Below are 22,370 nucleotides of genomic sequence, written 5' to 3'. Positions count from 1 at the left end.
TGCTGCCCTAAACACCTGTCATCAGTGGTGTAACAGGCAGTGGAGGGAAGGAGGGATCAAATATACTGTTTATGTTATTGGTATATTATTGTCACATGCACCAAGACACAGCAATAAGCTTGTCTTGCATATTGTTCATTCAGATCATATCAATACACAGTGAATTCAACTAGAATAGGGAAAAACAATAACAATGCAGAATAAAATGTAAATGGTACTGAAAAAGTCCAGTGCAGGTAAAGAATAAAGCACAAGATCATAACGGGATAGACTGAGAGGTCAAGAGTCAAGAGGTGCTATTCAAGGGTCTGATAACAGTGGGATAGAAGCTGTGTGTGAGCCAGGTGACATGTGCTGTTGGGCTTTTGTACCCAACAGCAATGCAACTAGTCAATATACTGTACACTGCACATCTGTCAAAATTTGACAAACTTCTATAGACGTGTGGCGGAGAGTATTTCGACTGCTTGTATCGTGGTCTAGTATGGGAATACCAAAGCCCTTGAATGGAAAATTCTACAAAAAGTAGTGGATACAACCCAGTCCATAATGGGTAAATCCCTCCCCACCATTGAGCACATCTACTGGAGCACTGTCACAGGAAAGCAGCATCCATCATCAGGGACCTCCACTACCCAGGACATGCTCACTTCTCACTGCCGCCATCAGGAAAAAGGTACAGGAGCTCGGCACGCCATCAGGTTCACGAACAGCTATTACCCCCCACCCCCCAGCCACCAGAGGTGTCCCATCACTGAGATGCTCCCACAACCTACGGACTCACTTTCCAAGGGCTCTTCATCCCATGTCCTCGATACCCCGTGCTTGTTTGTTCCTATTGTTATAACTGTCTTTTGTATTTGCACAGTTTCTAGTCTCCTGCACATTGGTTGTTTGTCCGTCCTGTTGGGTGCTGTCTTTCAATGATTATATTGTGTTCTCTTGGATTTATTCTGCATGTCCGCAAACAAATGAATCTCAGGGTTGTATACGGTGACGTATGTACTTTGCTAATAACTTTACTTCAAACTTTGAACTTTTTCCCGGATAGGAAAGGGGAGAAGAGAGAAGTCTGGGGTAGGTGAGCTCTTTGATTATGCCAGCTGTTTTACTGAGGCAATGAGATGCGTAGGCCGTGTCCATAGAAGGGAGGCCAGTTCCCATAATGAGCTGTGCTGTGTCCACAACTCTGCGCTTCTTGTGGTTGCTTTACCAAGCCAAATGCATCCAGCCAGAAATGCTTTCTGTGGTGCATCGATACAAACTGGTGGCACACAGTGCATATAAAAATAATAAAACCAATACCACGCTGACTCTTAATCTGTGTACCATTTCTCAGATAAACAGGCGCACCGCTGGGGCAGTTCAGTTTTACTCTGGTCCTACCTGGTCACATTCCAGATTGACTCCCAGACAGCCAGTCCCTGAATAACAAAGTATTAAACCTAATATTTTCACTCCTGCTCACCATGTGTAAACAGCAACCGGTTCATCTGTATTGAGATTAATTCCTGAACTGGGGTATGGATAACCAAAATTAAGGTCCTCATTTGGATTATCATGAGTCTATTTATAGTATGATCCATGAGAATTCTTCACCATTGCCATGAAAAACAGGTTACAAATTTTAGATGCTTGAACAATCCAAGATAAAACTCCTGTGCCAACGTGACAGTTTTGCATAAATGGATTTGCTTCTGAAGGCATACAAATTTACATCTACGTCTCTCTCTGTTCCTTTAAACTGAGTTGCTTAACAAGGTCAAGAGAAACAGTAAGCTGAAGTGCAAGCATCCAAACTAATATTTAAGAATGCAGCTTAATTAAATTCAAATCCCTATCCAGGACTGAACCGATTTGCATTGATTGCACAGTCCTAATGAACTTTAAATTGCAATTATGTCACTGTCATAAATGAGTGATCTGAATTGCTTTGTCAAGCGCACATCCTGCCTGAATTAATAGATATATTAATTTCCCCCAAACCAAAATAGTTTGGGAGAATCCACAGTACATGATCACAATTATCCAGCCAGTAACCAGTTATAACAGCATTGCAAATGTTGAATCCCCAGAACACTGTGTAAAAAGTACAAGTATTGCAAGGTTCTAATGTGAAATCCCTGCTTGGTCAGCTCTCCCTCAAATGAGTTTTGTTATTTTCATCTCCTCTGATGATGGCAAAGATGATTTGTTATAACTCCAAAGCCTCTGTCAACTCTTCTGGAATCTTGAACAACTGGATCTCTGGTATTTAATGCACCACAACAAAATCATGATTCTGGCCTTATTCAAAATCCACCGCCAGCAACTTCATGGTGGCAGTAAAATAAAGAAGTGAATCAGGACACATGCCAGACAACAAGGGCAAAGGGACAAAAGTATAGATGTCTAGGGTGGCAGCTAAAGGTTTGCCAGAGTTAATAGTAATAGTAATGTTTAAATAATATTTAGACAGGTGCATAAATAGAAGAATTCAGCCAAGCCCAGTTGTGAAAGGAGGAGGGTTGGCATCCCATCCCATAAAATGCTGGAGAGGAAGGATCTTCACCTGGAAGATGGATGGTGAAAACCTAAGCCACAGGGCTGACCAATCTTCAGCCCAGGACAGAGCACTCTGGAGAGCTACTGTTGGCGGCCTATGCTCCAGTAGGGGTGAAGGAGTTAAGGAGAAGAAATAGAAGAGGCTTTGAGGGAATTGGGCAAACAACAGGAAAATGGGGCTCGTTTGGTTGGGTGCTTTGGTCAGTACAGGTGAGCTGAAAGGCCAGTTTCCATGCTGAATTGCTCTATGATACACTTAAAACGGGTTCTTAACTTAAGAAGATATCCCAAAGCTTATGACCAAGAACGGAGAAGGCAAGCTACCAATGGGCAAGGAATCCTTCTCAGCTTTACGTTTATATAGCCAGGCCATGGGAGAGGGTGGGAGGAAAGGGAGTTGAACTCGGATGGGAATTCTAAACTGACAGCCACTTGGGGATCAGTAGCCATTATTGATCAGTGAGCAAAAAGGGTATAGGTGAGTAAGATGTCACTGCAGGTTTGGAAAATGCAATGGTCTTGAATGAATTTATGAAGGTTTCAGGATGGAGGCCTAACCTAGTCACTGATGTTGCAAGTAGATGATGAGTAATATTTTACACTAGAGGGATGAGTAATATTTTTTTTAAAAACACAAATGTGGCAGCAAGATCAACACTCTTCAATTATTTTTCCCCTTTCTTTCTCCAAAGATATCAGAACCACCATGACAAAGACTATTGGAAAAAGCTTAGAGCAGAGATTTGGTCCATGACCTTCACAATCATGATCACTTTGAGAATGCTTCATGATACACCTGTCCACCGAGGCATCAAGAACATGAAGTAACCTCTGAGGGTGAGAGTGCAGGAGAGAGACATTGGGGGATTTGAAATCCATTCTCATTATATGAGAGTTATGCACAACCAGGAGATTCCATTGTGTGAAGTGGTCCAAAGTGAAGAATAAACAGCTACAATCTCTCCAGTGGATTAAGAGAAAATTAGCAACTTATTACAAAACAAAAAACTTCCACAAATCACATCTAAAATTTAATCTTTTTCAAAAAACAGTTTTCTGCAGGAGGAAACTAAAAGTAAGATACCCCAAATCTAAAATAAATTATCACAAGGCACTATGACCTCAAAACACTTACAGATAGTTGGACATTTTTCTCAGTCGAGGAAATTGTAATATTTTTCTGTAAAGAATTAGAAAGACTGATAAAACTCAACCAACCTCTCCAAAAGAAGTTTATATGACTTATCCATTTTCTAAACTCCTAAACATGTAAACAAGAATACAAATATGTATATATATTTAGCTGGTTTTATAACCCTGTTAGACTCAGGTTAAGTGCAGGTGTGGCATAACAAGTGGCACCCCTACTCATACAGAAGCAGACCATGCTAAGTGCTGAGTGCTAAAGTGGCAATTTATCGTGCCCACAGGACCAACATCAGGGAGTAATGTTGAGTTCCCATCACTCTGATTCTTGTACATTATTCATACATTACGGTGGTTAATGTGTCACAGCATCACAGAGCTATACCGCATGAAACCAGGCCCGTCAGCCCATCTCACGTGTGCTAGGCTGAGCTGGTCTTTTTTGGCCACATTTACCCCATATCCCTCCAAATTTTTCTGTCGATGTAACTAGCCAAATGCCTGTTCAATATTAGAATTATTCCAGCCTCAGCCACTTCTTCTGGCAACTTGTTCCATATACCCATCACCTACAATGCGAAAAAGCCCTTTCTAAATCTTTTCTTTCTCGCTTTAACTTATGCTCTCTTGCTTTAGACCCCTCGGCGCTGGGAAGAAACTTTGCCTGGTCACCTTTTCTACCCCCTCATGATTTTATACACCTCTTTCTTCACCCCTCAGACTCCTTCACTCCAAAGGGAATAAAAAGCCCCAATTTTCCAGCCTAAAAGGTGAAGAGAATTGGAGAAGCAACTAATATACCTGCTGAACAAATACACTCACTCTAACACAACTGGTGCAGGTCAGGAATAAACAACCCCTCTCCAAAACGTTAACTTTACACCTGTGCATACTAACACAAGATGGCTGTTCCCTGTTGTGTTGTGATCTGGTCTTTCACTTAAGCAATGTTTTCTAAGGGCAGGGCAGCGGTTTTCCCAGTCCCACTGGCAAGCCTGTTTTTCTCTGCATCCTTGTGTCAAGGATACCCGACTTTGAAAGCATATCACCAGTTTAACACTGTTTCTCCTTTACCTGCGCACTTGGCTAAACTACCAAAAGGTCCATACGTTCACTTTGATGAGAGTTGGGGGCTCCGCACAATTACTAAAATTAGCCTCCGCTCCACGTCATACAGTGATAGGGCACTACAGTACAGAAACAGGACCTTCGGCCCATCCGGTCAGTGCCGAAATATTATTCTGCCTGCATTCTCACTGTCTTAGAAAAATAAACAATATAATCAAAGAGCCCACCCACCCCGGGCAATCTCCACCCCAGCAGAAGATACAAACCCTGAAAACACGTGGAATTATTTTATTAGTTCCATCGACCTGCATCCCGATTGATAGTCCTCGAAACCCCTCTCATCCACGTACTTGTCCAAACTTAATTTAAAGGTTGAAATTCAACCTACCTCCACCACTTCCGCTGTCACCTCGACCCACACACTCACCACCCTCTGAGTGAAGAGGTTTCCCTTAAACATTTCACCTTTCACCGTTAACCCGTGACCTCACATAACCTCAGTATAAAAAGCCTGCTTGCATTTACACTATCTCTACCCCCATGCTTAACACACGCGTTCAAGTTTAATTGTCGTTCAACCATACATGAATACCCATGCATACAACCAGACGAAACAGCGTTACTCCGGGGCCAAGGTACAAAACACAGTACCAACAGTCACACAGCACAAGGCACAGACAGTAGATATAAGATAGCAATAAACATACAGTCACTCAAAAAAAGATAATACAGCCCAAGTCCCTGAGTCATTGGGATGTTGTCGGCAAATCGCAGACGAACGCAATCCACCTTGTCTTTCACAAAGTGTCTGGCTACATTTCTCACTGTCTTGGAAAGGTAACCAATATAACCAAAGACTCCCATGCACTCCGGACGATCTCTTCCTCCCCGCCCAGTGGAAGATAACAGAAGCCTGAAAGCACCTCCCACCAGGTTTAAGATAAGAACATCTTCCATTGTAACAAGGACATTGCAGGACAGGATGGGTTGTCGGCCTCGCAATGCCCCCGGCTGTGTATGCCTGCTCTTTCTCCGTAACTTTTAACACTATATTCTGCTTTGCTAATGCTTTTTATCCCCCTTTTATTATTTCGATATACTAATATAGTGAAAAGATCTCCATACTGGCACGCAAAACAAAAGCTTTTCACTGCACCCCGGTACATATGACAATTCCGCAACAGTCACTTTTTCAACGGCTACGTTTCAGTGCCTGTTCACAACGCTCGGACTTATTTTCTGGCAGAGCTGTTCGGCTACGATGTTATCGTTGCTGGCGTTTTTAAAAAAAGTAATTACTCATTATGGGAACAGGCGTATAGTACATGACGTGTAATGTTGATTGCAAATCCAGCTGCAAAGGGTTAAATCGCTCCCAATAACTTTACAATGCACAATCTGAAAAAGAGGACGAAAAATCAATGCTAACATCCATTAGCTGTGCACTTGAAAGTTAAGTGTTCAGCCTGTGTAGAACCTTTATGATATACAGCCCACAGCTACCACATTCCAAATCCGCGCCGTCAGTCAGAGGAGATGGGAGTGCGGGAGGTCACATACGGACGATTTCAAACTGCCCGCAGGATGGTGGTCGCTTGCAACGACTTTATGTCACGAGAGTCCGCGCTTACGATTTTTGAAAAGCGCTGCATTTCGTATCCTCTCATTTCCTACTAGCGCCCAATCAACCGTTAAGTACTCCCATCCAATGCGATGACAAATACACACACACACACTCCACCACACAACTCATAAGAGACTTGGATCAGAGAGTCCTGCTTCCCGATCTCCGCTTCTCCAAAAGTTACCGAAAGTGACACGACACACACACACACACACACACACTCGCACAAGCACGTGAGCGTAAAAACTTTCCAGGAAAGATCACAACGTTACTCTTTGATATAAACAGCGCGTCGTTTAAAGTATCAGATTTCAACTAGAGAGGGGAAAAAAAACATCCGGCGCGTTTACACTTCTTCGAAAATTGTCAACAGCTTGGAGCTCAAATCTTACAAAACACACCAAGTTTGTTTATAATAAAAGTGAGCAAGCATAATGTGTCTTAAATAAACTAAAACCAGCTCGAATTGCTCACAACAACCGGATGAGTTTGTTAGACTTGACTACGTGATTAATGAATGGTGCACATCTTCATCGTTTGAGAAAGACAAGACACAAAGGGTTAAACGCGATCGGGTCACTCCGCCGCTGCCAGTTTGATCCTTAAACAATTCAGCGAAGAAGCTTGTCTGTCGCCGGCTGCTGGTTTCTATTAATTCCTGTTTCGGAAGTCTGTGTACAGAGCCACCGAAGGGAGAACGTGCTCTCTGGCTCCGAAAGATGAACCCGCCTGCAGCCTATCTACAACCGTGCAATTCCAAAGCACCGCGGTGACAGGGAAAATCTCAAAATCTACAGGTATTCATGAGCTGACACTGCTCGCAACCGTCGGTCTGAAACGTAGATTTGATGACATTTGTTTTCAACGGAAGAAAGGGGTTTGCCCCCTCCCTTCCACCGCCGCCCAATGTGTTACAGGTACCGCTGATCAAGTATCACAGCGAGACAACGCGAGTCGCTGGTTTGATTTGAAAAATCAGAATTGTACTCGTCATTTGTTGAGGTTACATACAAACATCAAATCCAATACAATGCCACATCGACCTCAGAGTACACAGTGACACTAATTATCTTCCCACTTTCAGCTCTTTTCATCACGTAAGGTTAAGTACGGGACTATGCCGTCTCTCCCACCATCACAGTCAAATTATACCGTCTGCCACCAATGTACTAGTTGGGATATATTCATAAACCGAGTATCTCTTTGTTGTGCATTACACAACACACACTTGATTAACACGCCTCTTAATTCCGATTTTTTTTTATATTGCGATCTCAAGTTTGCCGGATAAATTAGTGCTTGTTAATCGTTACACCCAATAGAAAACAAGACAATTTGACGCGACGAGTTGCATTTTACAAAATGCCAATTTTGACTTCTCCCTATTTCAAAAACCAAGAGAAATAACAGCCTCAACAGCAGCAAATCAGTGGAAAGAAATCCTGCAAAACCGTTAGCCGAGGAATAGGGCAAAGCCCAGCCCTGATATTATTATTTTTTTTCACCTCCTTCGCCTTCAATGAAGTGTCACGGCTTCAGCTGAAAGGCAACACGGTATCATTAATATATCGTGCAGCAACAAGGGGGGGGGGAGAGAATCAAAGTGAAGGTGTGAGCATTGAATACAAGAGATAAGACTGGCAGATTTAGACAGAGAGCGCGGTGGCAGCAAATAAGAGAAGCCCCCATGAAGGGGGAAAAAGGTTGGGGGAAAATATCGGCTTTTACCTTCGGATAATTCCAAATCCAGCTCGGCCAGCTTCGCCCTCACCTCGAGAGGAAGAACCAGACTATCAATACTGCGATCCGCCATTCTCTCTCTTTGTGTCCGAGTGTCGAAACCACACTTCAGCACTTTACAGCGAGGTAAAGGAGATGCATGATATTATGCACAAGGGGAGGAGTGCTAGTGTTGGTAAAGGAAGGGGGGGGAATCTCCACCACTTCACACCACCGCCATGTCTGCTCCGACTCTGTCTTGTATGTGTCTGTCTGTGTATGTGTGTGTGTGTGTGTGTGTGTGTGTGTGTGTGTGAGGGAGAGGGAGTGAAAGCACGCGCACGCGCGTTCCCGGGATAGCGCCACACGCGACTGGACGCCGGGCGCGCTCACGCAGAGCGAGTCTGCCACCAGAGGGGGCGAGTGAGTGTGGAGGGCGAAGGACGCACAGACTCGGGCATGAGGGAGTAGCGTCAGTGACAAGGTACTGTGCTGTGACTGAGTGGGAGTAAGATACAATGTTCCGGACGGAGACAATGATACTGTCTGGGGGAGGTGATGCAATGCATCCGTCTGAATGGGAGAATGATACAACGTAGCTGTAAGGAAAGATAATATATCTGAGAAAGATACTGTGTCGATGCATGAGAGTATGGTTCATTACTGGAAACGCTTGTGTCTATAAGGGAAACACCGTATAATGAAATTGTATGTACGTTTGTGAGGGCCGAATCTATCAATGCACCTGAGAAAGAAGTATCCATTGTACAAACTGGTAATTTATTTACTATTTTCACTTGCACCGAGATAAAGGGAACAGTTTTGTTTGCGTGCCAACCAAACGGATCATTCCATACACAGAAATAGATGGAGAAATTAAAGTCGGGAGCGACACAAAACACTTCAGTCCAGATGAATCGTCGGCTGTGCATTTCCCTCCATAGATGTTGCCTGACCCGCTGAGTTTCTCCAGCATTTTGTATGTTGATTAAGGAGTGTACTATGTGAGAGCAGACATTGTGCTTAGTGGGGCAAAAAACAACGCTACATTTCCTTTCAGACAATAGGCCCTGAAATTGAAAGAAGACAAAGGTTTTAAAAGTTGGCTTGGATTTGTTTTCACTGCTTCAACAGAAGCAGTAACCTTATATTAATCTGCCGCTAAAGTTATTTATCCAAATTAAGATAATACTGGTCGAGGCTCGAGGCAGCACGGTAGCATTGTGGTCAGCCTAACGCTATTCCAGCGCCAATAACCAGTATTCAACTCCCACATAGTCATTGTCTGTACAGAGTTTGTATTTTCTTTCTAACTTTCAAATTCTGATATGGTCTTATCTCTCTTTCCCTTATCATTTTCCACCTTGTGGCACTTTCCCGGAGATCGTTTTCCTTTATCATCTTATGCACAATCTATCTTTACTTGCCTTTGATATTTACTCTACCTTGTTTGCCACTATACCTTGTCTGTTTAGGTTTATACAAACCCTCCCCCCCCCCGTTTCATCTATTTCATTTTCTCTCGTCTGTTCCTAACACACTGCGTCTTTATCTCCTATTGTTTCATTTTCACGAGAGACACAGTTTAACCTATGTTGCAGGTGAACTGAACCCTCCTCTTTCAGAATAGTATTTTTCCTGTTCCACATGAAAGTGTCTTCCTCACTTTTCTAGAATCAAGCCCTATTTCTCATTGACTCCCCTTTATCAGCTCATCCACTACTTTCTATTATTTGAAAGGTCACAAAATAGTCATAGTCATAGTCATACTTTATTGATGGGGGGGGAATTGGTTAAGAAGAAAGGTTGTGAATGAGCAAGGTTTAAGTACTGTAATAATTTTAATTTCTCACATCACAAAAACATAGAAAAATCAATTCAATTGCTGAGCAATCATTTCTTCAATTCAGACCCACTCAAACAAAATGAATAATACAGAAGATAAAACCATGACACTGGCCCACTTCAACAATGGCCATTATTGGAGTGGGCCAGTGTTAGAGTGGCCAAGCTTTGACAAGGACAAGTGGAGTCTAAAGGTGCTGAGTAATTTGATGTAAATTGTTTTGATTGTGGAACTAGGGCTTGAGAAGTTGGAGCCAAAGAAATAACAAGCTCTGTTGTACCATACAGACTCTTTGCATCTTTATCTTACCTCATCTTTACCCTTATCTCACACATATAACTTGGTTTCTCAGGCAGAAAATATTTTGCTTCATACTCAATATACTAATGTACACATTCTTTCATTACTTTGAGGATTGCTATTTCTGTTTAATTTTTTTGTATTTAGAGATACGTACAGCACCGTAAAAGGCCCTTCTAACCCAATGAGCTCATGCTCCCCAATTACATCCACGTGACCAGTTAACCTACTAATCCGCACAAATACATTTCAAGGCATTTAGATGGGTACATGGATCAAAAATGAGTATTTGGGCTTTTTGCAGGCAAATGGGATTAGCATGGAGAGATAATCATGGTTGTCATAGACGAGGGAGAATGAAGAACCTATTTCTGCACTGTACATTTCTATAATTTCTACTATTCCTAGGTACGTGCCCTTCTGAACCCTAGAAACTTAGTTAGTGTTACTAGGTATGGTGTGGCAATACACACTCAGCCATAGCTTAACTCCAAAAAGTTTATTACTTTAGATGAGGTAAGTTATGAAGCAACAAATGTTGATATAAAGGAACAAGTTCTATTTTGTCAGAAATTCCCATGGCGTTTTATCAGGACCTGATAAATGGTGAAGGACCTGATCAGTCCAGATGAAAGGTTTCCACCCAAAACATCAGCTCTTCTTCCTCTCCATGGATGCTGCCTGACATGAGTTCTTCCAGCATTTTGTGTGTGCGTTACGTGGATTTCCACCCTCTGCAGAATCTCTTGTGTTCCCATCACAACTGGTTTATACATTTCCTTGATTACAGATTACTCAGCAAAACATGTTAATGCCATTCTACACTGCATGATGTATCACTGGTTAATCATTGATTGGCCTTGGCTGAGAAAATTATGTCACTATTCTATTTCCTTTCAGTTTTCAGATCTCATCTCCTTGCTTTGCCTAAACTTCACTGGATTTGCACTAATATTTATGGGTTATCCCAGAACTGTAGCTGTGATATGCAGGCAGGAACCTACAGTTTCAGTTCCTAAGCTGACTCTTCAAATACAGAAAGAAAAGAAACATGGAATCCTGCTGCTCACTTTATCATACCTAGTGTTTCACTCACTTTGCAACAAAGGAGAGGGGCGATCACCAATATGAAGGGGAGAGGAGGAGGAGCAGGGCTGAGTCAGGAGGTAGTCAGTGACTGGTGTTTTAAGCAGGGGTTAAGAATGTGGGGCAGATGGAGCCGGGTAGAGGAGGGGGAAGAATGGAGTGGGGAGAGAGTGGAAGGTGCGTTATAGATGGAGGCAAACAAAAAGGGACAGTCAGAGTCAGGAGGGGGCAGGTAAAGTTGGAGGCAGTGAGGAGGGTGATAAGCAGGAACACAAGGGGTTCACCATTCTGTCTCTCTTGGCGTTGGTTAGCTTTCCTCTCCACTCTTATTCCTGAGGTAGGGTTTCTTTGATCCAAAATAAATAATTTCTTTTCCCCATACAGATGCTGCTGGGCCTACTGAATTCCACGGTCAGATTACTTTTGATCCTGATTCCAGCACCTGCAGTTTCTGTTGTCTGATATTCCCATTTCTGTCCACTCTTCCTAACAACCTGAATTTGCAGATATGAGATGTATATCAACATTAAAATGCTGTAATAAAGAATATATGAAATGTTTCATACCCATGGCTTTCTATTATTTGAAAGACCACAAAAGAAGAAACCTCTTGCGTAAGCAAGGTTTAAGTACTACAATATTTTTCATTCTTCACATCACATAAAGATAGAATAACCAATTCAATTGCTGAGTGATCATCTCTTCAATTCAGACCCACTCAAACAAAGTGAATAATACAGAAGATGTAGCCAATGCCCTGGCCCACTCCAACGATGGCCATTGTGGGAGTGGTCATTATTTGGAGTGGGCCAGAGTTAGAGTGGTCAGGCTTTGGCAAGGACAAGTGGAGTCTAAGGGTGCTGAGTAATTTGATATAATTTGTTGATTGTCAAAGTTGGGGCCAAAGGTATAACGAGTTTGGCGAGAAGAGGCTGAGCAAGTTCTATGGTTTCTAAGTGGCTTAACTGAATGCAAAACTCAAAGGTGTCAGAGAGAAGGCACAGTTGAGAACAGATTAGCCCTTTTATTGTGGGTAATCTTGTTCAGTGTAGGCAGGATGGTTAAGACAGTAGAATGTTCCTCCTGTGGGATGTGGCATTTCAGGGTACCCGACACATCCCTGATGACTACATCTGCAGGAAGTGCACCCAAGTTCAGCTCTTGACTGACAAGATCAAGGAACTGGAGCTGGATATATTCAGGACCATCCAGGAGTCTGAAAACCTCACAGATAAAAATTACACTGAGGTGGTCACACCCAGAGCACAGGTTTCAGACAGTGGATGGGTGACCACCAAGAGAGGCAAGGGGATTTAGAAGTCAGTGCTGGGTTCCCCTGTGCCCATTCCCCTCAGCAACAAGTATACCTCTTTGGATACTGCTGATACATTTTGTATTTTGCCACAGTAGTGGTTAGTGCGACACTATTGCATCTTGGGGCGTCACAGAGTTCGTAGTTCAACTCTGTACGTTCTCCCCGTGACCACATGGGTTTCCTCCAGGTGAATGGCTTTCCTCCCACAGTCCAAGGCATCCCAGGTGGTAGGTTACATGGTCATTGTAAATTATCCCGTGATTAGGCTGGGGTTAAATAAGTGGATTGCTGGATGGTGCAGCTCATTGGGCTAAAAGGACCTATTCCATGCTGTGTCTCTAGATAAAGTAAAAGAAATATAATGGCATTCTGAGAGGATACTTGTTAATGCACATTGCACAGAGGGGAAGGGAGTCCTGCAGTGGATAAGTGTTGGTCTGGACTATTTTTTGAATGGTATCTTTTGGTGCCCAACTACCCATGTAAGCAGAGTCTGAGTTTTAACATCTTAACCAATTACTTCCACAGAACAGCTTTTGGAAAGCACCAAGTTGGATACATTTCCAGGACCAGACGAGATGTACCCCAGGCTACTGTGGGAGGCAAGGGAGGAGTTTGCTGAGCCTCTGACAATGATCTTTGCATCATCAATGGGGATGGGAGAGATTCCGGAGGACTGGAGGGTTACAGATGTTGTTCCCTTACTCAAGAAAGGGAGTAGAGATAGCCCAGGAAATTATAAACCAGTGAGTCTTACTTCACTGGTTGGTAAGTTGATGGAGAAGATCCTGAGAGGCAGGATTGATGAACATTTGGAGAGGCATAATATGCTTAGGAATAGTCAGCATAGCTTTGTCAAAGGCAGGTCGTGCCTTACAAGCCTGATTGAATTTTTTTGAGGATGTGACTAAACACATTGATGAAGGTAGAGCAGTAGCTGTAGTGTATATGGATTTCAGTAAGGTATTTGATAAGGTACCCCATGCAAGGCAGAGTGAGAAAGTAAGGAGACTGGGATCCATAGGGACATTGCTTTGTGGATCCAGAACTGGCTTGCTCACAGAAAGCAAAGAGTGGTTGTAGACAGGTCATATTCTGCATGGAAGTCAGTGACCAGTGGTGTGTCTCAGGGATCTGTTCTGGGACCCCTTCTCTTTGTGATTTTTATAAATGACCTGGATGAGGAAGTGGAGGTATGGGTTAGTAAATTTGCTGATGACACAAAGGTTGGGGGTGTTGTGGATGGTGTGGAGGGCTGTCAGAGGTTACAGCGGGACATTGATAGGATACAAAACTGGGTTCAGAAGTGGTAGATGGAGTTCAACCCAGATAAGTGGGAGGTGGTTCGTTTTGGTAGGTCAGATATGATGGCAGAATATAGTATTAATGATAAGACTCTTGGCAATGTGCAGGATCAGAGGGATCTTGGGGTCCGAGTCCATAGGACTCTCAAAGCTGTTGCACAGGTTGATTCTGTGGTTAAGAAGGCATACAGTGCATTGGCCTTCATCAACTGTGGGATTCAGTTTAAGAGCTGAGAGGTAATGTTACAGCTATATAGGACCCTTGTCAGACCCCACTTGGATTACTGTGCTCAGTTCTGGTCACCTCACTACAGGAAGGACATGGAAACCATAGAAAGAGTGCAGAAGAGATTTACAAGGATGTTGCCTGGATTGGGGAACATGCCTTATGAGAATAGCTTGAGTGAACTTGGCCTTTTGTCCTTGGAGCAGTGGAGGATGAGAGGTGACCTGATAGAGGTGCATAAGATGATGAGAGGCATTGGTCGTGTGGATAATCAGAGGCTTTTTCCCAGGGCTGAAATGGCTAACACAAAGGGGCACAGTTTTAAGGTGCTTGAAAGTAGGTACAGAAGAGATGTCAGTTGTAAGTTTTTCATGCAGAGAGTGGTGAATGCGTGGAATGGGCTGCCGGCAACAGTGGTGGAGGCGGATACGATAGGGTCTTTTAAGAGACTCCTGGATAGGTACATGGAGCTTAGAAAAATAGAAGGCTGTGGGTAACCCTAGGTAATTTCTAAAGTAAGTACATGTTAGGCACAGCATTGTGGGCCGAAGGGCCTGTATTTTGCTGTAGGTTTTCTATATTTCTATGTAACGGTACTGAAGTACTAACTCAGATTTCAGCTCAATTGCAGAATGCAGAAATAAACAGCTTGTAGGATAGAATGGAACTTGTATACCAGTACAGCACGGAGAACAGAAAGCAACTGAAGCAAAACCTATAGGAAATTCAGAGGCGGCTGTAAAATCGACGCTTGAATGGACAATGTAGAGCAGTGAGCAATACCACAATAAATTATATTTCTAATTAGTAAAATACAATTCCAAAGTTGTTATGTTATGACCTCTGAGCTTTATTTGGAAACTCTTAATTGAATGGCCCTTTCAGTTCCAATCACAAAAGAATGAAGAAAGTGTCTAACTTAGTACTTAAGGGTACAGCAGCAGTATGAATAGTCTACTGGACCAGTACCCAGGGACCTGGGTCATTGATTTGGAGTCTGGAGTTCAAATTGCACTCTGACAACCAGGGACTTTAAAATTCAGTTAATTAAATCTTGAATTTTCTCGTCACCATTACTAAAAGTAGATTTTGTAATGGTGACCAGTTCTGAGGTCACTTGTGTCTTGTAGAGATGGTGTTTAAGTAGATGGTGTCTTGTAGAGATGGTGTTTCTGTGCAAGGAGTGGTGCCCCACACAGACTTCCAATCTGTGCCTTGTAAGGCATGAAAATGACCGACGCAGGCCTCTCATGGTCTGAGTCGACATTCCCTCCCTTATGTGGTTCCAGGCTGGACGGTGGGATTGACATATAACAGGCTTCTGAAATGACTTAGCAAACTGATCAGTTCAGCGGCAATCCTGAATGGGTAGTACACGCCCCTTCCAGCAAGACTCGATCCTGCGGATAGGTTAGTTCAAGTAATCCTTACTGTTTCCCAACTGAATTTTATAAGGAAAGGCCACATGAATACCTGCGACTTAGGAGAAATTGAATGAGATAATTTTTGCACAACTCTATATACTCAGTGGCCATTTTATTAGATACACGTGTTCATTAATGCAAATATCAACCAATCATGTGGCAGCAAAATGCATATAATAATGAAGACCTGGTCAAAAGATTCGGTTGTAGTTCAGACCAATCAACAGAGTGGGGAAGGAAATGTGATCAAAATGACTTTGACCATGGAATAATTGCTGGTGACAAACATGGTGGATTGAGTATCTCAGAAATTGCTGATCTGTTTGGATTTTCATGCACAACAGCTTCTAGTGTCACGGGCAGTAGCTTCCCCATCATCCAGGACCCCTTCAAAAGACAATGCCTCAAAAAGGCAGCATCCATCATTAAAGACCCCCATCACACAGGATATAAGACAAGGTAGTAAAATCAGGACATCAAGTCTGCTCTACTATTTGATCATGGCCATTCTATTTCCCTCTTAATTCCTTCTCCTGCTTTCTCTCCATAACCCATCACACCCTGACTAATCAAGAACTTATCAGCCTCCACCTTAAATACACCCAATGACCTGGTCTCCATAGCTGCCTGTGGCAATGAATTCCACAGATTCAGTACCCTCTGGCTAAAGAAATGTCTCCTCATCTCCATTCTAAATGAGTAACCCTCTATTCTGAGGCTGTGCTCTGTGGTCCTAGACTTTCCCATAATATGAAACATCCTCTCTATATCCCCTATATCTATACTTTTCAACATTCGATAGGTTTCAATGAGATCCAACCCCCCATTCTTTAAATTCCAGTGAGTACTGGCCCAGAGCTGTCAAATGCTCCTCATATGATAAGCTTTTCATTCCCAGAATTATTTTTGTAAACTTCCTTTCAACCCTCTCCAATGTGAACATATCCTTTCTTAGATAAGGGGCCCAAAACTGCTCACAATACTCCGTGAGGCCTCACTGGTGCTTTATAAAGTCTCAGCATTACATCCTTGTTTTTATATTCTATTTCTCTTGAAATGAATGCTAACATTGCATTTGTCTTCCTCACCACCCACTCAACCTGCAAGTTAACCTTTAGGAAATCCTGCACGAGGACTGCCAAGACACTTTGCACTCTGATTTTTGAATTTTCTCCCCGTTTAGGGTATAGTCAATGCTTTTATTCCTTCTTCTGAAGAGCATGACTATACACTGCCCTGCACTATATTTCATCTACCATTTCTTTGCCCATCTCCCAATCTGCCTCAGTCCTTCTGCAAACACCCTGATTCCTCACCACTTCCTACACCTTCACCTATCTTCACACCGTCCACAAACCCATCAATTTTGTTATCCAAATCACTGACATACAACGTAACAAGAAGCAGTCCCAACACCGACCCCTGTGGAACACCACAAGTCACTGGCAGCCAACCAGAAAAGGCTCCCTTCAATCCCCCTCTTTGCCTCCTGCCAAACAGCCACTGCTTTATCCATGCTAGTATCTTTTCTGTAATATCATGGGTTATTACCTTGTTAAGGAGCTTCATGTGCAGCACCTTGTCACAGGCCTTCTGAAAATCCAAGTACACAACATCCACCATTTTTCCTTTGTCTATCCTGTTTGTTATTTCCTCAAAGAATTCCAACAGGTTTGTCAGGCAAGGTTCTCCCCTGAGGAAACCATTCTGACTTTGGCCTATTTTACCAGGTGCCTCCAAGTTACCCAAAACCTCATCCTTAACAATTAACTCCAGCATCTTCCCAACCACGGAGGGCATGCCAACTGGCCTATAATTTCCTTCCTTCTGCTTGAAGAGTAGAGTGACATTTGCAGTTTTCAAGTTCTCTGGAACCACGCCAGAATCCAGTGATTCCTGAAAGATCATTACTAATGCCCCTACAATCTCTTCAGCCACCTCTTTCAGAACCCTGGGATGTATTCCATGTGGTCCAGGTGACTTGCCTGCCTTCATATCTTTCAGCTTCCCAGGCATCTTCTCCCTGGTAATAGCAACGCCCCCTGACACTTTCGAACTTCCAGCATACTGCTAGTGTCTTCCCCAGTGAAGACTAATGCAAAATACTTACTCAGCTTCTCTGCTATTTCCTTGTCCCCCATTACTGCCAGCATCATTTTTCAGTGGGCCATTACCTACTTTTGCCCTCTTTTACTCTTTATATATCTGGAAAAAAGTTGGTATCTTCTTTGATATTATTGTTTTCATATTTCATCTTTTCCCTGCTTATGCCTTTTTTTTTAGTTGCCTTCGGCTTCCCAATCCTTTCATTTTTCTCATTGTAAGGAGGATGTACAGGAGTCTGAAGGGACACTCAATGTTTCAGAAACAGCTTCTTCACCTCCATTATTAGATTTCTAATGGACAAGGAACTGACAAACACTACCTCAGTATTTTATTCCTCTCATTTTGTACTATTTATTTAATTTATATAGATAAACAAATTTCACAACATTGCCAATGATATTAAACCTGATCCTGATTCTGAAATGGGTTGGTTTGAGGAGGCCCTTTATATGAGTTAAAAAAACAAACCATGCATAACTCAAAACTACTTAGTTATGGTTTACTATAACACATAAAAGAACAGCATCATTAAAATTCTATTAATACAATAATCACATTTCTCATAATACAAAATTTGCTATTTAAAAATATAAACAGTGCCATAACTTTTATAGCTCCATTAACAACATAAACAAGCTTAATCTCCCAGGATGTTTCTTGCACCTCCTGCATGCAGAAAGAATGAAAGGACATCAAGCTGATATTTGCAGCCTGTGGAAAAGCAGAATGAGACAGAGAAACAGGGCTTAACATTAGCTTGAGAAGCAGTATTTCTTTCCATGTAGTCACATTGTAAATTTCACAAATCAATGATTAATTTCAGATAATTAGCAATTTTAAACTTATTGCACATTTTCAACATTCAAAATATTCTTTCTTCTCATGGAAAAGGTTATCTGACTCAAAACATTAAGTTGAGTTTATTGTCAAGTGTATAAGTATGGTGAGGTAGAAGCACAATGGAAAACGTTTTTGTAGCAGCAAAGTTTAAAGTTCAAAGTAAGTTTACAGAGTACAGCACAGAAAATGGCCCTTCAGCCCACAGTTGTGCCAAACCAGCTAAAAAGTAAATCAAAAAACCTCCAAAAACTAATCCCTCCTACCTACAAAATGTCTCTATCCCTCCATCTTCTTCATATTCATGTGCCTGGCTAAACACCTCTTAAAAACACCACCCTAGGCAACATATTCCAGACATCTACCACTCTCTGACTAAAAAAACTTACCCTTCACATCCCCTTTGAACCTGCCCCCTTTCACCTTCAATGTATGTCCTCTGGTATTAGACATTTCTACCTTAGTAAAATATGCTCTCTGTTTATTCTACCTATGCCTCTCATAATCTTATAAACCTCTATCAGAACTCACCTCAGCCTCCAGAGAAAACAACCCATGTTTGTCCAGCCTCTCATGATAGCACATGCACTCTAAACCAGGCAGTATCCTGGTAAACTCTTCTACACCCTCTCCAAAACCTCAACATCCCTTTTGTAGTGGGGTAGCCAGAACTATATGCAATAATCCAGACGTGGCCTAACCAGAGTTCTATAAAGTTGCAACATAACCTCTTGACTTTAGAACTCAATGCCTTGACTAATAAAAACAAGCATTCCATAAGCCTTCTCGACCTGCGTAACCACTTTCAAGAAGCTATGAACTTGCCCTGAACAATGTACGGTCTCCTTGCATTTACCCTACCAAAATGCAACACCTCACATTTATTTGGGCTAAGTTCCATCTGCCATTTGTCTGCCCGTATCTGCAACTGATTTATATCATGCTGTTTTCTTTGCCAGTCTTCTACAGTATCCACAACTCCTCAAATCTTGGTATCTTCTGCAAACTTACTAACCCCATCATCTACATTTTCAACCATGACATTTATATAAAGTATATACTTCACAGACAGCAGAATTCCCAGCACAGATCCCTGCAGAACACTAATTACAGACATCCATCTCAAATAAGACCCTTCAACCACTACCCTCTGTCTTCTGTACACAAGCCAGTTCTGAATCCAATTCGCCGTGGACCCCATGCATCCTAATCTGCTGAATTAGCCTCCTGCGAGGAACTTTGTCAAACATACCTTACTAAGATCAATGTAGACAACATCCACTGCTCTACCTGCATCAATCTCTCTCGTCACCTTGTCAAAAAGCTCAATCAAGTTGGTAAGGCTCGACTTGTCCTGCACAAAGTCATGCAGGCTCTCCCAAATCAGACCATGGGTTTCCAATTGCTCATATATCCTCTCCCTAAGAATTTTCTCCAGCAATTTCTCTACTGACATGTGGCTCACTGGTCTAGAGTTCCCAGGATTTCCCCTTGTTCCCTTCTTAAACATTAGCCACTCGCCATTCCTCCAGGACCTCGCCTGTGCCTAGAGAGGCACAAAGATACTAGTCAAGGCCCCAACAGTCTCGACTCTTGTCTCCCTCAATAACCTGGGGCAAATCGCATCAGGCCCTGGGGTCTTATCGAACTTAATACTCATTAGTAGGCCTAACACTTCCTCCTCTAACATATCTATAGACTCAGCACTGATCTCCTGGTCCTCCATATCCTTTTCCTTGATAAATACGGAAGTAAAATATTCATTATAGATCTCACTCTCATTCTCCTCAACCAAGCAGATGTTCCTCTCTTTATCCTAGAGTGGTCCTACCTGCTCCTTAGTTACCCTCTTGCTCTTTATTTTTAAATTTATTTTCAAAGTACATGCATGTCACCATATAAAACCCTGAGATTCATTTTCTTGCGGGCATACTCAATAAATCCAATAGCCATAATAAAATCAATGAATGATCACACCAACTGGTGTGTAAAATACAGCAAACTGCAAATACAAAATTTAAAAAAAAACACAAATAAACAAGCAATAAATATTGAGGATAAGTTTGCAGAAGATACCAAGAGTCCTTGAACGTGGGGTCAGTTGGTTGTGGGAACGTTTCGGTAATGGGGTGAGTGAAGTTGGGTAGTTATCCACTCTGGTTCAGGAGCCTGATGGTTGGGGAGTAATAACTGTTCCTGAACCCAGTGATGTGATTTCTGAGGCCCCTGTACATTCCTCCTGATGGAAGCAGCAAGATAAGAACATGACCTGAGTGCTGGAGGTCCCAGATGATGGATGCTGCTTTCCCGCGACAACCCTCCATGTAGATGTGCTCAGTAGTGGAGAGAGCTTTACCCATGTACTTCTTGTAGGATGTTCTGCTCAAGGGATTGGTGTTTCAACACCAGGCTGTGATGCAACCAGCCAATATACTCCTCACCACACGTCTAGATAAGTTTGTCAACATTTTAGATGAAATGCTGAACCTTCACAAACTCCTAAGGAAGTAGAGGTGCTGCCATGCTCTCTTTGTAATTGCACTTTCGCGATGTGATCCTTCTCAAATGATTTTTGAGGATTTTTAAATTGCTGACCCTCTCCGTCTCTGATCTCCCAGTGAGGACTGGCTCATGGACCTCCGGTTTCTTCCTCCTGAAATCAATAATCAGCTTCTTGGTCGTGCTGATGTTGGGTAAGAGATTCAATCGCAAACAGGAGAAAATCTGCAGATGCTGGAAACAGCCCAAACCATCGACTGTTTACTCCTCGCCATAGATTCTGCCTGGTCTGCTGAATTCCTTCAGCACTTTGTGTGTGCTGCCTCAGGGAGAGGTTGTTGTTGTGGCACCACTCAGCCGGAATTTCAGTCTCCCTCCTACATGCTGACTCATCACCACCTTTGATTTGGCCTATGACAGCGATATTGTCAGCATGGCATTGGGGACACAGGTTTGTAGTGCATCTGTGCTGCTGGTCATTGTGGAGGAGATGTTGTTGCCAATCCAAACCGACTGGGGTCTGTAATTGAGGAAATCGAGGATCCAATTGTACAAAGAGGTATTGAGGCCAACCAAGGTCTTGAAGCCCATTGATTAGTTTTGAGGGGATGATAGTACTGAATGTCGAGTTGCAGTTGATAAAGAGTATCCTCATGTATGAATCTTTGCTGTCCAGATGTTCCAGGATTGAGTGAAGAGCCCATGAAATGAAATGCCTTGTGCAGGGAGGCAAATTGGAGCAGATCCAAGTTGCTTCTCAGGCAGGAGCTGATATGTTTCTTCACCAACCTCTTAAAACACTTCATCACAATGGATGTAAGTGCTACTGGATGATAGTCATTGAGGCAGGTTACCATGTTCTTCTTAGGACCGAGTGTAATTGAATCCTGCTTGAAGCAAGTGGGTACCTCAGACTGCTGAAGTGAGAGGTTAAGGATCTCACTGAACAGTCCAGCCAGTTGATCAATACAGGCCTTTAGTACTTGGGCAGGTACCCCAACTGGGCCGGATACTTTTGGTGGGTTCTCCCTCCTGAAGGATGTTCTCACATCAGTCTCGGAGACCGAAATCATAGAATCACTAGGGATGTGGGAGTTTGTGATGGTTCCTCCATGTTTTGATGGTCAAAGCGAGCATAGAGGCATTGGGCACATCTGGATGCAAAGCCCTGTCGATACCTCTGTGAGTTGATTTCGCATTGTAAGTGGTGATAGTATTCAAGCCCTGCCGCAGCTGATGAGCGTCCTTCAAGTTTCAAGTTTAGTCCAGAATTGCCACTTCACCCGTGAGATGGCTTTCTGGAGACCATCCTAGACCTCTTGTAAC

At 42.8% G+C, this 22,370-nt stretch overlaps 1 protein-coding gene across 4 annotated transcripts in view; it reads right to left on the bottom strand.

Annotated features, from left to right (window-relative positions):
* The window catches only part of LOC140195535 (disco-interacting protein 2 homolog C), a 653,338-nt gene extending 644,939 nt beyond the window's left edge, over nt 1-8,399 (bottom strand). For all 4 annotated transcript variants that reach the window (XM_072254007.1, XM_072254008.1, XM_072254010.1 and 1 more), the window contains exon 1: nt 8,111-8,399. In XM_072254007.1, coding sequence (XP_072110108.1) covers nt 8,111-8,195 — 85 coding nt within the window. In that variant the 5' untranslated portion in view covers nt 8,196-8,399. The remainder of the gene's footprint in view (nt 1-8,110) is intronic.
* Nucleotides 8,400-22,370: the final 13,971 nt, after the last annotated feature.

This window comes from Mobula birostris, chromosome 3, assembly GCF_030028105.1.
Source record: "Mobula birostris isolate sMobBir1 chromosome 3, sMobBir1.hap1, whole genome shotgun sequence".
Taxonomy (NCBI): domain Eukaryota; kingdom Metazoa; phylum Chordata; class Chondrichthyes; order Myliobatiformes; family Myliobatidae; genus Mobula; species Mobula birostris.
The sequence above is the reverse complement of the archived record's forward strand: the minus strand, read 5'-3'. Positions and strand labels throughout refer to the sequence as shown.